Source organism: Neofelis nebulosa, chromosome 16, assembly GCF_028018385.1.
Source record: "Neofelis nebulosa isolate mNeoNeb1 chromosome 16, mNeoNeb1.pri, whole genome shotgun sequence".
Classification (NCBI taxonomy): domain Eukaryota; kingdom Metazoa; phylum Chordata; class Mammalia; order Carnivora; family Felidae; genus Neofelis; species Neofelis nebulosa.
In genome coordinates this window covers 39,296,281-39,313,215 of record NC_080797.1, presented here as the reverse complement: position 1 = coordinate 39,313,215, position 16,935 = coordinate 39,296,281, and the positions used below count along the sequence as shown (strand labels likewise).

The 16,935-nt window shown below is 53.6% G+C and overlaps 1 protein-coding gene across 1 annotated transcript; it reads right to left on the bottom strand.

Annotated features, from left to right (window-relative positions):
- Positions 1-1,312: 1,312 nt before the first annotated feature.
- UBE2Z (ubiquitin conjugating enzyme E2 Z) lies at positions 1,313-16,188 on the bottom strand. The gene is made up of 7 exons (XM_058705655.1): positions 15,752-16,188; positions 13,670-13,742; positions 11,563-11,750; positions 9,385-9,496; positions 6,307-6,419; positions 5,779-5,869; positions 1,313-3,378 (listed from the first exon to the last, which is right to left on the bottom strand). Exons 1-7 carry the CDS (start codon positions 16,066-16,068, stop codon positions 3,208-3,210), a joined length of 1,065 nt encoding a protein of 354 aa, XP_058561638.1. The 5' UTR covers positions 16,069-16,188; the 3' UTR covers positions 1,313-3,207.
- Between the last annotated feature and the right edge of the window lie 747 nt (positions 16,189-16,935).

The window sequence follows — 16,935 nt, the reverse complement described above, 5'->3', positions numbered from 1 at the left end:
TCATTTATCCAGGAAGGAGGACCCGAGTTACACAGAACAGCGAGCACGGAGGGAAGGACCTCTACGGGCCGGTCTTCCAAGCTCCAAGCTCACAGCGAAGCCGGGTCTAGGACGAAGGCTGGCTCCTGGTCTAGGAGGCGGCTCCTGGCTCGACAGCCTAGTCTCTCTCTAGCCCTGAGACATAAATCACAGCCCGCTGGCTCAAAGCTGGTCCCTAGGAAGATGTTTTGATCTCAAACCAGCAGACCCTAACGGACCCGTAAGTCATAGCCACTCGTCCGGTCTCATCCAGCTTCCTTGAGGGCCTGCAGGTTCTGATAGACACGGCTGAGTGTGAAGCAGAGGTCAAAGTCCAGTGGTGGTTAGAGGAAACTGTGGAATCTGGGGGAACTGACCGACAGTGGCCCTACATGGTGGTAGTTCTCCCGTTTCCTAGTGCTCACCGGGTCCCTCTAGCCTCAGTGGCAGCAAGGGCATTGTTTACTGAACACCTACCCCACGCCATTTGCGAACCCCCTCTAATCCTCATGACTTTACTTGGGTAAGTAGGTCTCCTTAATGTCTCAGGCGAAGGGTCCAAGTCCTCTACCAGAGGCCACCAGGCGGAAGAAGCAAAGAGAAAAGCCAGAGCTAGGTCCACTCCCATCAGACCCCCTCACTTTCCCATATCCTGGCTGCACACGGCACGGGGTGGCATTTCACGAAGTTTCTCCCCACGCCCGTGGTCAGCCAGGAAGAAAAGCCTCTGCGCCGGAAAGCGGGGGCCTTGTTTACCCAGTAGGGACAGGGGTGTGGGGCGGAGGCTGCGCGAAGCAGCGTCTCCACGATCTCCGAACGCTGGGCTCCTGAGGGCTGGTTGAGTGCCAGAAAACAGAAAACCCAGTGGTTTGGATTATCCCGAACATGGACACCCTATCCTTACCAAGGGACACTCGGGCCAAGCCCAGGTGCCCAGACTCGAGGCCTGCCCGTCCTTGTAGGACCCGCATCTCTCTGGAAGCAGCCGAGGCCAAGGTGGCACTCCGCTCCTTGGCGGCCCGAGGGGGGCTCACGAAACGCTCTTCTTCTGGTGGGCGGGAAACTGGTCACCAGCAGCCCTGCATCCACCCAGGTCACGTAGCCGGGAGCTTCCAGCTTCCAGACAGTTCACTGAGCGCTTTCTTCCTCCCTGACGGTTCCAGACCCAGGGGAGAGGTGTGGTTGTCGAGGAGACCTGCGCTCCCTTCACGCAAACCCTCCCACACCCACAGGCGCTTCCTCCTTCTGCCAAAACAAACTTTATTGCACCAAAAAGAAAAAAAAAAAAAACAAAAACCAAAAAACTTCATTTATGTACAGTCAGATATAAAGACATCTCTTTGACTCCTGTGCATATATTTCCTCAACTCAAGATTAGGGCGTAAAAGTCGGGCCGGTATGCCAGACATGCTCTGCCCATGGCAGGGCCAAGGAGAGGATTGTCACTTGAAAGTGGGAACACTTAAAATGGATGACAGACGACCACTGGACCAACAGACCAAGGGCATTCTTCTAAGCCCTGCGCTAGCTCTGGGAATGGACGAGGGAAATGGGAAGCAGGGTCCCTCTTTTGAGTCTCGTTAAGAGACTCGGCCTTAGGTATCCAAGATAAACTTCCGTTCCCCAAGCCCACGTCCTGTCCAGTTTCTCAGCTTCCTGCCCTCCCAAGTAGGACATTCTCCTTTGTGCCCGATGCCCCCCCCCCCCGAACTCCCCCAGGGAAGTCCCACCACGACCCCCAGGCAGCCGCCTCCACGGCAGTGGGCAGGGCAGGTACGCCGTCTCCTCTCCCTTCTCCCTTCCACGTGGCTGGATGCTGCCTGAGGCCCTGCGTCACATGGGTCACTGACACCCCACTGGGAGCCTTAACGGGAAGAATCCGGAAAATATGGGGCGAACACACCAAAAAGGGGAAGGCTGGATTCCCTCAACGCCCAGTACCACAGGGCACCTAAAGCCCATTTTTCCGAGCCAACCGGCTAAAGAATCACTGTAGCTAGATGCAGACAGAGAAGCGACACAGCCAGGGGACACCCCTTAGAGCCAGCGGCAGAGCAGCCGGGAGAGAGAGGGAGGGGAGTGGCGAGAAGGGGAGCCCAGAGTCCCAGCCATCCCCCCCGCCCCCCTGCCATTGGCTACCTTGCTCCCCACAGGTTCCTGGGCATTGAAGTTGAGGCGGGGGGGGGGGGGGGGGGGGTGGTGGCGCGGGAGGGGCTGGGGTGAAAATACACAAGGACAGCCAAACGGAAACGCAACAGGACGAGCATCAGTCTCCCCGCCGCACCCCGCCCTCAGAAGTGCCCTCGTCGTGGCTACTAGCCTTTTTGAAAATCTGTAAGAAACTATTCTATGTAGTGGCTCCAATCCCATATACACAGCAGCTGGCTGTGTGGGGAACTTCTCAAATCAGTGATTGCGGGAACAAAATCAGCCTCTCAGGGTGCCTGTGCGGGGCTTTTAACCAAGACTCGGTTGGGTCCCGGTGCCAGTCCCCTTCTGTCTTCAATCCGGGAAGGGGCGCGGGAATGCGGGGCAGAGGAGAAAGGTGCTCAGGTGCTAGGTAAAGCTTACTGATCAGCAGCCTAGACTCCACCACTGTTCCTTCTCTTTGGTCTGTCTAGAACAGTGACTATAAATTAGGAAACACAAAATTATGCTGGCCCATGGGAAGTAGTGGGAGAAGAGAGGCAGGGGGGAAAAGGGCGCTGGGAAGCCCTGCTTGAGACTGCAGACAGACAGACAGACAACCACCCAGACTGCGTAAGTGTCACAGACAGCCCCCCCCCTCCCCAAAGCTCCCTTCCAGATTAACCCCATACGTCGCATGGGCACACTCCCTCTTGGAATTACAGCCTGTCTCCCACCTATCCCTAAGGAGCCGGCCCTGTGGAGAGGTGTGTCGGTTGCCGTGTTTTTGCCAGGGGCCCTCGCCCCGGGTGCTCCTGCATAGGTACCTGGGCCCCTGCTATGGGATGAACATGGCCCCGGATGCTCGAGAGCCAGGGAGGTCAGATCAGGAACGGCCTCCCCGCTCCCACACCCTGGGATCCGAGCTTGCTCGGTTCTTGCCATCTTGCAGGATGACGTCACGTCTGGAGGGAGATACACACTGCCTCTCCGTCCCTGGGGTGGGGGGGAAGGGACTTTGCTGGGACTCTTGAGTGGGGGAAGGGGAGAAGGGAGCAGGGTCTAAACCCTCAGGCTCCCGTGCAGGTCTGTCTCTGTCCCAGACGAACTGCTATCAGAGTCCATTTCGGCGTTCTCGTTATGGAGCCTCTCCAGCACTTTCTGACGAATCAGTCCCAGGCGCATCAAGAGGGACTGGTAGTCAAAGTGGCCACGCTTCTCTCCAAAAGGGTCCTGTGGGGGAAAGGAGACAAGCGGGATGGAAGATTCGAGTCTGGACAGCTCACCCTAGAGACAGCAGCTCCGGGCCCACGCGGGACGCCCGCTCCGCTTCGGAGTCCCGGGAGTGGAGGAGGGCGTCGCACCGACAGGGGCCAACAGCGGACGACATGACACAGGACTAGTTCAGGAACGTTATGGCAGGTGAACCACCCCAGACAGGTCCGGCTGGGGCCAACGTGAAAATGTACTTTTGTTCCCTGAAAGCAAGCCACTATGCGGGAGGTCAGAGGAAACGCGAGGTAGATAAGGAACAGAAATTGAAGACCAGAACCGTAATCATGAAGCGTGCCTGGGTTGGTTTTCAATTCACTTCACAAAAACAACACGAGAGAAGAATTATCCTCCTTTCCCACACTCAACAAGGGGAACTTGCTTTTCCAACGTCACAGGCAGGTCGAGAACTCAGGAGCTCGGACTTCCAGATTAAGCACCCGTGCACTCTTCCACGGAGACCTGTCACCACCTTCCTGTCCAGGTTTCTGGGCATGACTCCAGGGCCACCCAGCTCAATCCTAGATCAAAGATCTCCAAACACTCTGCAGAGAGGGGTTCACGGTCCCGAGAGTCTCGAGAAGAACTATGGTTGGAGCGGAGGGCATAAACAAAAGGAATTTAAAATGCCACAGAGAGAACACGGTGGCCAAGCAGCGGGGCTGGGGTTCAGGCGAGGGGACCGCCTTCCTCAAGAGTTCCGAAAAGCCAGCCGGTTTTCCCCTCACATTCTGCTTCTCGCACATAAACGCCTTCCACACTCTTACCCACACGTCACCCTCAGGGTCAGGGGCCAGGGAACACAGATCACAGTCCCCGGGGCGCCAGCGCGTTGCCACTTACGAGGGTTACGCTCCGCCAAGGCTGGACGCCACACTCCCTCTGAGGCGGTCAATTTTTCAAATCTTCCCTTTTTCATCCCGGGCTCCAGAGCCACCCGCTTCCCTCCTCCCCAGACGCTGCTCCTCCCTCTCCTTCTCTCATCACGAGTTATTTTTCCTCCACAGGGTGAACGATGGAAATGCTTTTAAATACCAGCACTAAGGGTTCCTGAAACCATGGGAGGAAGCACCTCCCATGTCCTCTAAAAACGGGGTTGGGAAACAAGTTAACCCTGAGCCGCCCCTGCCCTCTGAGGTTGTTTCGTTTTGTTTGTTCAAGTAATCTCTACACCCAACGCTGGGGCTCAAACTTCCAACCCTGAGATCAAGAGTCGCACATCCTACCCACTGAGCCAGCCAGGCGCCCCTGCCCTGTGAGTCTGCACGTGGCAGGTGGGTGGAAAGTCCGTGAAGGAAGGAAAGGGACACCGCCATTTCTAAGCAGCAGCGGAGGAAAGAAGACATTCACCCCTGCGGCTGGTGGCGAGGACCGGGTGGGGGAAAAGGCTCAGAAAGAGCTGGGGAGGGACCTCAAGGACATGTCAGTCACTTACCCAAGTCAGCAGGATTCTAAAGCAAGATGGCCAGTAAATGACCCAAAAGACACAAGACCTGGTCCTCGGGAGAGCAGGAGTCTCGTCCTCTTAACAACCGGGTTTTTTAATATTTGAGACCATTTACAATTTGGTTTAGTAAGAATCTCCTCTTGAAAACAAGTCTAAACTCTGCATTCTTTTTTTTTTTTTTAAAGGAGTTTTAAAGTTTATTTTAAGAAAGAGAGAGAGCATGTGAGAGAGTGCACTTGAAAGGGAGGGCATGAGGAAGGGAGGGAGGGAGAGAGAGGGAGGGAATCCCAAGCGGGTTCCGCACTGTCAGCACTGAGCCTGACTCGGCACTCGATCTCACTAACCCAGAGATCTTGACCTGAGCCGACGGAAGCCTAACCGGAAACCTAACCGACTGAGCCACCCAGGCGCCCCTAAGCGCTGCATTCTTATTGGAAGTGGAAAGTACGTTTCCCCGGTAGAGGCAGAGACTACACAAGGGCTTGCTATCTTTTGCCACGGGAATCCTCCAACCCACGCCACACATCCAACGCTTCCCGCGGCCTCGTTCTCTGAGCACCCCTCTGACCTAGGGACCGAACTCCAATAGGGGATTCGCCCTTGTAATCGCGGAGATTCCCAGAAGGCCGAAAGCTCTCGCGTTTGAAAAGACTACTACGAAGGGAAGGCATTCCAGACGAGCAAGCAGGACGGTTCGGACTCTACTCATGAGCGCCTCGTTTAGGCCAAGAACGGAGAAGCGATGCCGCGTGTCTCAGGCAAGGCAGTCTCCTCTCTGGGCTGCGGCCGCTCAAACTGGACCAAGCTGCTCTCGGCTCTGACTTCTGAGAGCCGCGGGCGCTATCCTTGCCGGGGCGGGGGGCTTACAGGGTCTGCGGGAAGGCATCTGGAGTCAGTGGCAGGGGCTGCGTTACCTGCATAGTCTGGCCCTGAAGGTGCAGCCGATCTTTGCAAGCCACCTCATAGAAGTCATAATACTCCAGGAAGGACTTCTCCATCACCCCTCTGGAAAAGAGGCAGAGAAGCTGACGTGAGGAACACGGCGGGGGAGGGCTCCCCCCTTCGTCACCTAGCCTTGCTGCCAAACCAAGTAAGAGTTCCCGAGCCCGGGTGTGGCATCCTACAGAAATCTTTCGGTGGCAAATAGAAAAAGGAACAGCCGACGGCCCGTGGCTGATTTCTCTCCTACCTTAGGGATGATTCAGGGAGAGTGACTGTTAATACTTTCCCAGCAGGCTCGGCACTCTCCCAGGAAAGAGAAGCTCTCCGAACTTCCTCTCGAGTAACCCTTGGGCACGAGCCACATCTTTCCTTTTTCCGTATCTCCCCTGGTGCCCAACGCTGGATTTTGCCCCGAAGACTCTCAAAGGTACGAACCAGCTAAACCTCCAAAAAGAATACCGAGTACCAAGTGGGTACTGACTCTCCTGACGCATACATACCGTAAAGGTTCAGGGCAGGGACACTTTCCTTCCATCATGTCGCAGACCGCCACTCTGATGGTCTCGTGCCGAATACATTCATTGTAATTTTTGCTGTCTCCTGGATGCCTCTCCTGCAACGTTAACAGATACCAGAGTATCCAAGTACAAAATTTAGGCAAAGAGAAAAGTCAACAGGAGGAGACTTCACGATGAGCACGGGGCACGTGACCCACGCAGACGAATCCAGAGAACACCTTTCCGGCTGGGTGGCAGATCCTCGAAGAGCAACCAAGTTTTTATTTTTGGGACCATTCACCTCCCCCGCCACTCGGGCCAATACCCATCCTCCGCTACGGGTCATTCGACCTGTAAGCAGCAACCTACGTCCGTCACCGTTTTCCTAAGACTGAAACGAGAGGCCCCGGAGGTCGATTCTGTGGGAAAGAAGCAACGAGAGGGATGGTGGTGGGACAAAAAAGGCACACTTATCAGGAGTCTCAGTGAAGAACTCTATAGACACCAGGATGCCTCCCGGTTAACTCCTTTTCAGGTCTGCAGGGATCCCCCATCACTGCACCAACTGATATGAATCTATCGAAGGGGAACTTGAATCTTCCAAAAGAAAACCCCAACTTGGAGAAAGCCGGTACGAGCGCACGGGTATAAATGGAAGGGGGTACGGTTTTCCATCCTCGTAACTCTTCCTTTACTCTTCAACGCTCCTCCTGCCACCAGCCCGGCAATCAGAACCCTGGCCTCTGATTAAAAACCCAGCACGAACAAGAAAGAGATACACACCCTCGGCCCATTGCCACCGTTTCCAAAATGCACCACAGTGAGATCACGGGGGTGCCGTGGGGCGTGTTGAACGTTTTGAGGAGAGCCACAGTAGTCCCCACCTGTCAAACACCACCCAAACTACTAGCTGGCGCTCAGCAGGTCGGTTCTCTGAACCCCAAGCAGGCTCCACGCTGTCAGCACAGAGCCCGACGCGGGGCTCGAACTCATAAACCATGAGATCAGGAACCTGGGGCGAAATCGGGAGTCAGACACTCAACTGACTGAGCCACCCAGGCGTCCCCCCGCGGGTCAGTTCTTTTGTTACCCGCACTATGTTCTTTCTGGTGATACGTTATCTTTGGGACGCTGGACTGTCAGTGACTACTTTGATAAACAGCAAGTAGCACGTGAAAACGGCAGGGAAGACAAATGAGGACAGTGGATCTCATCTGATTCCGAGATCTTCAAAGTTGGGTGGGGCCCAACAAGGGTACTTTTCCTGTCATTAAGCCATTTCAGTCACTTAAGAAAGAAGTTGCTTAGCCTTAAGACTTAAGAAATGGGGGCGCCTGGGTGGCTCAGTCAGTTAAGCATCCAGCCTTGGCTCAGGTCATGATCTCACGGTTTGTGGGTTTGAGCCCCACGTCGGGCTCTGTGCTGACAGCTCGGAGCCCGGAGCCTGCTTCGGATGCAGTGTCTCCCTCTCTCTCTGCCCCTCCCCGACTTGTGCTCTGTCTCTATCAAAAATAAACATACAAAAAAAAAAAAAAAAAAAAGACTTAAGAAATGGATCAGCTGGGCGCTTCCTTTCTTCTGGGGAGCTGTGAAAAAGCCACCTGGACACCAGGAGGCTGTGAAGTGAGAAGTGAGAATGTTTCGGGGTATTAAGAATAAAAGTCACAGGATGCCTGGCTGGGTCGGTCAGCGGAGCGTGCGACTCTTGATCTCAGGGTTGTGAGTTCGAACCCCACAGTGGGTGCAGAGATTACTTAAAAATGAAATCTTAAAAAAAAAAAAAAAGAAAAGAATCAGTCACCTCTGTTAAATTTCCAAACAAGGAAAGACCTTAAAATCAGCTCCTCGGTTAGTGAGCAAGGCCCTTTTCCATTTCTACCGAAGCCTGAAATCAAATACACTGTTTGGAAAGGATGGTTGTGGGAATAACTTTTGTTCATTCTTGAAAGGTACTTCCCTTTGTTCCACATAGTTTAAAACTCAGTTAACTGTTAATCACCTAGACAGAATTATAATCTTTGGGGATTATCACTGGAACTCTTTTCTTGTACTCATGAGTAATCCTGGCAGGCAGTTTTAAACAATGGAAGAACGCTGGGTTCCAGGCAAATGCTGGGTTCTACCATGATCTGGGTGTCTTTGTGAAAGTTAATAAAAAAAAAAAAAAAAAAAAAAAGAAAGTTAATCAACCTCTCCACGTGACCAACACCTCATCTGACAGTGGGGATAACAACAGCTACCCCGACTAGAGATTAAATGAGATATTATATATAAAAATTTGGCAGTAGCTGGCAAATAGCAAACCTTTGGAAAATACAACTTTCCTCTGCCTTCTCTTCGGTAGCATTGACTAAAATATTCTTTTCCTTTTTTTTTTTAAGGTTTATTTATTTTGAGAGAGTGCGTGCACGCACGAGTGGGGGAGGGGCAGAGCAAGAGAGGGAAAGAGAGACGAGAGAGAGAGAGAGAGAGAGAGAGAGAGAGAGAGAGAGAGAAAGGGAGGGAGGGAGGTGGGGTGGGGGAATCTCAGGCAGGCTCTGCGCCGCACCGTCAAGGCGGAGCCTGATGCAGCCTGATGCGGGGCTTGAACCCACGAACCGTGAGATCACGACCCGAGCCAAAATCAAGAGTCGGGACGCTTAACCGACCGAACCCCCGCCCCCGGCGTCCCCTGACCAAAAAATGGTTGCCCTGGCTAATGACTAGCTCCCGTGGCTCTTTAGGTAACAGCACTTGGTAACTCCGGGAGTAGGAGTCACTAGGAAGTACCGTAAGGGGGTACTGGAGAATGGACACGTGCAGAAGAACCCACTGGCTGCAAAACAGCCCCCAAAGCAGGCTTAGAATTAATTTCCGGATGACTCCACTCATTCCCACGTTGCAGATTCACCCAAGTCACGTGGCAAGAACTTGACGGTGTTATCAGGGCTTACGAGGAAAAAAAATTCATTTTTAAGGAGCCCACGAACCAGCTCCCTTTTCCTCCTATGGTGACAAACAAATAGGACCCCGAAGCAGACCTCTCTGATCTCTTCAAACCCAGTATTCTGCCCACAGTTCCGCGCCCCGCCCCGGTCTTACCTGCTCAAAGCCAGGCTCATTGTGATAGGGGTTCTCAGTCATTAGGGACTGGATGGAGATGAGCACAGAGGAGATGCTCTGGGCTGGGCTCCAGGCAGGGCCGGTCCACGTACTGCAAAAACACAGCAGAGGGGAGTAGCCGGGTGAGGCCAGCTCGAAGGCCGTCACCGAAAGACTAGCGCACCAGTACCCTGGGGCCTGGCCACACCACAGCACCATCAGTGACTCAACGTTTCTCTTTCACTATTAATGCTCTGGAATTTCCCAGCCTGTCTCACCCTCATTCACCAGAAGTCAGTCAACTGCCTAATCCTCTTATCAAGCGGGACAAAAGAAAAGAGGGTAAAGCAAGCAAGATAACTTTGAAGGGATTTTCATTGGCCTAAGAAAGAAACAGTAACCAGGGAAGGTTCCATTCGTCAAAGTGAAAGGAATAAGGTAAGAAAACAGCCTCAAAGGCAGTCTAAATGTTAACCTCTGTGGATCTCAGAGCTTCCTTATTTAAGGGTGGCGAAGGAGTCAGGAGGAGACAGAAGCGGAGATACAGGCACAGAGGGGCCCGAAGCCATCTGATTAGAGGCCATGTTGGGAGGCGGGGGGTGTTGATGATCAGGGATCCCGTTCTGGATCCAGCCCCCAGAGAGCGTCGAATTCTCTGAAGACTACAGAACGCTGCCAAAGGACAGGAAGGGGGTAAGGGGCATTTCTACACTGCAGAGGGTCTGAAATAACAGAGTTGCAAAGCATCCAGAACAAGACCGGTCCTCTCCTCCACATACGTGACTGCGTATCGGAGGAGGAAGGCAGCTTGGACATGACATCTCTCAGCTCAGCTGGCACCTGATCTGGAGGCAGAACACAACCTAAGCCAGGACAGGCTTGTTCAAGCTGACTGGCCAATCTTCTACCCTATGACGCTTCATGGGAAAAGTTCACAATGTCAAGGTAGCTTCTCCTTTTCTACCCCACCCATTTCTGCCACGTTCACCCTGCCATCTAACTTCCCCTGTTTCTACTGTGGGCTGTTGTGTGTTCAAAACAGTTTTATCCTGGCCTAGCGGAGAACTTCGTACAGAGACGCTGTCACGCACAAATGTCACACGGAAACAACGGAGTGCCGTCACCACTGTGGGCTATATATACCGCTATCCTACCAGCAGAGACAAAAACCCCGACGACATAAAAGATCTCTTTAAGGGCAGCCTCTTTTGAAGGACTTCCTCACTGCCACCATCACAGAACACGTCCCTGGATCTAAGAGATTTAAAAAAAAAAAAAAAAAAAAAAAAGTCCTGATCTCCAGTTTGATTCAGCTGCCTTCTCCCCCACGCACACTGGGAAACATGCTGGACAAGACAGACACTGCTGGACAAGAGAGAAAACAGTACCGCCGGTTTGGGCAACTTTCCCAACTTCAACCTGTACTTGTTCTCTGCCCTAGGGAAATTCACCCACACGAGAAAGAGCTATCCAGAAGACATTAGAAGATGCTTCCACTCTGAACTGGTAACCCCCAAAGGGCAATGAAAGGGAACGAGTGAGAACTGCACGGAGCAAAATCTCAGTAGCACCCAGACTCAAAATGTTCCTGGAGCTTGTTTCTGACCTGATGTGATTTCCAACCTCGTTTTTCATTCAGTTGTTAACATATCAGAATCGTGTTCATCACTACCACCGCCTCCAAAGCCACTCACTGAGAGACTCAGAAACGAGACAGCCACAACCTTACATGGCACAGACCCGCAGCCTTTCTCAACCCGTTCGGGAGAGAGGTTAAGCCCTGAGGCCCTAAGGGAGTGGTTCTCAGGCTGGACTGCGCCAGACATCGCCTGGAGGGCTTGGAAGACACGGACTGCTGGGCCCTACCCCTGGAGTTTCTGATGTGCTAAGTCTAGGGTGGAACCCCAGAATCTGCAGGGCTACAAGTTCCCAGGTGCCGCTGGCGCTCAGGGAGAAATCGCTTCGCTGAAGCATCCGTTGTGGGTCATAAATTAACTTCTCTCTTTTGCACCTAGAATGATATACGGTTGTGTACCATCCTGCGGAAAAATGAGGAAACAGTCACTCCAGTCATTTGCTGTGTTCCGTGCTTCAGGCGAGGAACCCTGGTTGATACAGGCTGGCCTGCAGGAATTATTTGCTAACAACCAACTTGGCCACTTAGAAGTCTCCTCTTACCCTAGAATACTCAAGCAGACTTTCCCATTGCGGTAGAAGTTGGGGTTAAACCTCACTGTGTTATTGCCCGTTGTCATCAGTTTGACCCGAGGTGGGTGGATGGGATAGTCGGGCGGACACCGAAACACGAACAGGAAGAAACCCCCTTCATAAGGAGTGTCAAATGGGCCTGTGATCAATGCATGAATCTGCAAAATAAAACCCCATCTCAAAATTGTGAGGTGATGTCCCATCCCAACCCCTCCTGGCTTCCACTTGCTACCCACACCAGAGGCAGGACCTTCATCTGGTATCCATCCTCCATATCCTCACCGTGCAGCCCGAACAGCCTGTCCTCACTCATACCGAGAAGTTATGTCTGGAATTCTGAGAAATCCCACTCCAGTGGAGGGGCGCCTTACTCAGGGATTACGGTTCTAAGGTTAGAGCCCAAGGTGGAGATCGAATCGTGTCAACATCACCCTCCCTCGAGGGTCCCTTAAAACTCCCTCGCGGTGTGCTTTTTGTTTGGGCCTCCCTGATCAGTGTTAGATATACAAATGAAGATGGAACACCGCTGTGGAGTTAAAGTTGGCATCTGTAAAATATTATCCTAGCGTGTTTGATTTTAAGAAACGAATGCATGTTTTCATGGGAGTCCGTCCGTTTGGATCTGCGTAGGGTAAACATGCCTACGAGGCAACTCCACCCTGTTTACATGGTACAAATCTGGGCGTGGGGGGTGTAAGATGAATGGAAAAGAGCAGAGGGATTGGTGGCCACAGCACCAGTGGCAGTCACAGCGCAGAGCTGAGGGCTGTGACGCCTCTGCATGGGATCAAACCGACTGTGGAGGATGTGGCTCAGGCAGCCTCCAGCTGGGTCAAAGACACACAGAGTAACGGGGAAAACTCAGGGTCCATTTGGAGCCATCAGACCATCCCCAGAAATTTCCCCGATACTGTAGGTTAGTTTAAAAAGGAAAAAAAAAAAAAAAAAATCAGCAGCACTTAAAACAGAACGCTAAACTCTTTTCCTCCGGCCACAATCACTGAACGAGCTTTCCTCTCCTGAAAGGAGGAAAAGGTGAACGGACCCCGTTATATTTCTGTTTCTACAAAGGCTCCTAGGTATTTAGGTTTGCTCAGAATTTTAACAGCAAGACGAAAGAGGCCCTGCAATCCAATGCCTCAGTCCCAACTCTGCGCGGGTGGCACCCCGGATTATCTTTTTGCCCTCAGTCATTTGGAATAACAAGCTCAAATGGCATCAACATGACATCAGTTCTGGGACCCGGGGGACTGGCATAGGAACAGGGACACTTGACTGAGGACAAGATGTCCCAGGAAAAACATTTCCAACCACATAAAAAGAAAAAAAATCAATTTACAGGGAAACCTATTCAAAACAAAAAAATAGATACACCAACACTAGAACGTCTGAACTTTTAACTGTAAGGGAATGTGAAACTATGGAGAGTTTCCTCGATTTAGGAAATCTGATTTCTTCACATCAGATCAAGTGAACATTGACTCCTCGGGGTAGAGCACTCAATGACAGAGAGGCCTAGGTATCCATGCCAAGGGAATTTAAGCTTCCTCCATGTTTATGTGGAGGACAAGACAGGAACGGTCTTTGGGATGGAACGGATATTCGACAGTAACCAGTAAGGACAGGAGCCTGAACAAGGCCCTTTAAGCATAAACTGCTTACTCAGGCTCGCCCCATCCCAACCTTCTCCGCATCTGATTTACAGCACCCTACTTAAAAGCCAAGGGTGGCAGGATGGGGAAGAACTGGGTAGTTAAAGGGAACAGGGTGATCATATAATTTATCAGCCAAACTGGAGCATTTTTGAGAGTGAAAGAGTGTCCTGACAATAGTCAGGCTGGGACAAGAGGCATCAACAGGGATTTTCCAAGCCAGACCGACTGGCACCCAAATAAAAGACACCTGTTCAAGTCTCTGCTCCACCTCACCGGGTGACCTTGGGCAAGCCACGGACTCTCTTGGGATCTCGATTTATTCATTTCTGTAATCAGAGGTGTGGGCTGGATAATCTTTTAGGCTCTTCCAACTTTCTGGGCCCAATTTCCCAGTAGCCCCCGACCCCTTCCGAGTTACATACCTTAGTCATGTCAACAGTATCAGGAACAACGAACATTCCTGGAGGAGGCTCCTTATAAATGGACATGATATCCCTGTATAACACCAAGAGGAGGTGGGGAAGGGAGTGAGGGAAAGGAGAAAAAAGGGGAATCCCTTGAGCAGAACAGTTGTTATCACCTCAATGAGGCCAGGGTTCGAGAAAGTGGTGCTTGGTACCACAAATGTCTGCACTGTCTCGCTGGCTGAGAAACCTCAGCTGAGTACTCATCAGGCAAGCAGAGAGCGGAATTATTATCAAAAGGGCATTGTTTCCTCAGGGGGAGGGGGAAAAAAAAAATCAGAGATCCCAATGGCATCAGATGTCACCCTGGAAAAGCCACATCCCATTTACTCTCTCTTCCTCCCACAGGGCAATTCATTCACTCCCCACCTCCGAGATTCCCAGGTACTACCGCTGAATGCTAAATGAAGAGTGCTCAGTAGCTGGGAAGACATCACCAACTCCACTAAGAAACGAATGCTGTAAACCATACAGTGGACCGTTGTTGGCAAGGGGATTGTAGGAAGCAAGTGAGCTAGCGAGGGGCAGTAATGGTCTGCCTGCCCAGGAGTCCAAGGTGGGGAGGGGGGGAGATCTCTTCAGACTGGAGGGGGGTGGAACGGGAGGGGGAGGAGGACCCTCTGAAATAGCCGAGAATCTCACACCGGGAAGGAGAGAAGGACACGCAGCGGCTGCTGTAGACGGGAGGATTTGTAGGGTGGATTGCACAACCTAGAATGCATCAACCGTCAGCAAGGGTCTAAAGGACATTCTAGGTGGGAAAAGCCTGGGGACTTGCTAGGGTACATAGGGACATCAAGGGCAAACAAGTGACAGAGCAGAGGGGAAACAGTACTGGCGCAACTCACAGGTAAGTCGGGGATGGAAGACTGTACAGGAGTAGAGAGGGGGATGCTGAGGTTCTGAAGTTAGAGGTGGCAACCCGGATGGAGCTGGCATGTGTCAGGCACTGGGCCAGACACTTCACACACAGCGGGCTGCTCAATTTTATCACCACCTTGAAAGGTAGGTAGAGACACAGGAAGGGACTCCGAGCGTGGGGGATGGGACTACCCAGGGGAGGATGGCTGCAGTGGGGGGTACGGGGAGAGGAAGAGGCTGGTCATCAAGAAACAGGTCTCAGGATCAGAAGCAGCTAAAAAGCATTACTCTTTTCCTATGCAGTAAACACTACGCCAAGCATTTTTGCAAAAAAACATTATCTATTAAATGATAGGATCTAAGGTCAGTCACCCAAGAAACAGGCACAGAAAGGACTTGGGCCTTTGTTCCTATATTTGAGCAGGGTGGATTTGCTTCGGAAAAGTAAACCAGATGACCCAGAGGGAAAAACACAAGAAAGTCCTGAGTGGGATATTACAAGCCAGAGTGAGACTCGGGTCGGGGGAGAAAGCGTGCGTTTCCTGGAACAGGTGTGAGAGCGGACAGCTTCGGGGTTCTGCAGAAGTGATTCAAGGGGAGACTGCGGGTACGTGAGGGAAGCGATCCAGACTTGGGGAGAGGGTCTGAAGAGATGGGGAATAAAAAGAAAGGTTGGCCTCGAGTCTGAAGCCAAGGAAAGCAAGCCGTGTTACAAACGGGGCTCCGGAGGAGACGACGCGGGGGTGGGGGGGGGGGACGATGGGTGGGGCCTCCGGGCAGCATCTAGCGAGGCTGGGGTGGGGAAGGGGGGAGAGAGGCGGCGCGGAAGACGGGAGGGGGTGTTGCTGAAGCGCGAAAGGGTCGGGTTTCGGGCGGGAGGTATGGGGGAGGGTATGGGGCACAGAGACGAAGGGCTCAAGGGAGGGAGCCGAGGGGCGGGGTCGGACCTGGGCACTCGAGGAGGGGTTTGGTACGTGTGGAGCTGCGGGCGGGGGAAGAGGGGACTTGGATCGCGACGTTCCGGGCTGGCAAGACGTGGGCCTTGGAGCTGGGCCGCCGCGAGGGAAGCGCGGAGGCAGCGGGCGGCGGGGCGGGGGGGGGGGGGTAGTGGGTAAAAGCGGGGGCGGGGAAGGTCGAGCCCCGGAGCTCGGGGCTGGGGGAGGAAAAACCCCGGCTCACCGCTTGATCCGAAGTAGACACTGCGGCGCGGTTCGCTCGCCGTCCCAGTCGGAGCTGAGTGTGGGGTCCCAGTGGCTAAGCAGCGCGGCCCCGTGGGCAGCGGCCGAGGGCGGGAGCCCGGGCAGCGGAGCCAGGCCGCTCCCCGGCCCCCCGGCCCCGCCCGCCGCCGCCGCCGCCGCCCACACATCCGGCAGGAAAGGCGGCCCGAACCCGCTGCCGCTAACGCCAACAACACCGGCGACGCCGCTCGCCCCGGGGCCTGCCGCCCCGGCGCCCGCCGTCGCCGTCGCCGCCTCCTCAGTTGGACTCTCCGCCATCGCTGCTTCGCTTCCGGGACTGCTCGGCAGCACGTCCGCCGACCAGAGCGGCCGCTGCTCCCTCCCGCTCCCGCACCACCGAGAGCCGGGCCAGAGTGTCCCCACCCTCCGCTTCCACAGCCCGGGCGGCGTTGGCTCCGCCCACCCCCGCCCGACCAGCGAGAGGCGTTCTGCAAGAGCGTCCACCCACGGTCCTCCAGGGCGAGAGGGGGGGTGGGAGCGAGCCGGCTCCGCCAGGGCTACGGGCCTGCGTCGGTCCCCCGCTTTGTGGGAGGAGGATCTGAGGCGTGCCGGGACGTCGAGGTGCGGCCGAGAGCCCAGTGCCGTGGAATATTTTATTTTCAAGTGTGATAAGAGGAGGAAGGAAGGATCCTCTCCCCACCCTTAGCGGGAGCGACCCTCGGTTGTGTCCGTGGGATAGAATTGGGGATCCAGCTTCCTTGGGGGAGCGTCGAGTAGATGAGCCGACTTGCTGCGGGCTCTTGTACTGTCTGAAAACCTCTAATTTATCCTTGCTCCCCGCACCTTCACCCACGGAGGGCAGGCTGCCATTGCCCCCGGCGTGCAACAGGACCAAGAGGAAGGAATCCGAGCCTGCGAGTGAAAAACTCCCGCATTTGAGTGTATCCAATATACATTTATGGAGGGGCTACTAAATGCCAGGCACTGTTGCTAGGCGTTGCCATAGGAATAACGAAACAGACCTAGAGAAGCTTGGTAAAAGGAAGAAAAATCAGGCCTCCTGACTCCAGGCTCGTGTCTGTTTTTTTTTTTTTTTTCTTTCTTCCCACAAGTCCTTGAATACACAGGAATCCAGGGACTGTGAGTTTCAATTCTGGGAGGCTTCCTCAAGACCCCTGAGACATG

What these genes read in the sequence shown, in the direction of transcription:
- UBE2Z (XM_058705655.1), bottom strand. Translation starts at nt 16,068, where the DNA reads ATGGCGGAGAGTCCAACTGAGGAGGCGGCGACGGCGACGGCGGGCGCC. An exon ending in ATACTGTTGACATGACTAAG is followed by an intron (nt 11,751 to 13,669) that starts GTATGTAACTCG and finishes TTTATTTTGCAG; the next exon opens with ATTCATGCATTGATCACAGG. An exon ending in CCCTGCCCTGAACCTTTACG is followed by an intron (nt 5,870 to 6,306) that starts GTATGTATGCGT and finishes CCTCTTTTCCAG; the next exon opens with AGGGGTGATGGAGAAGTCCT.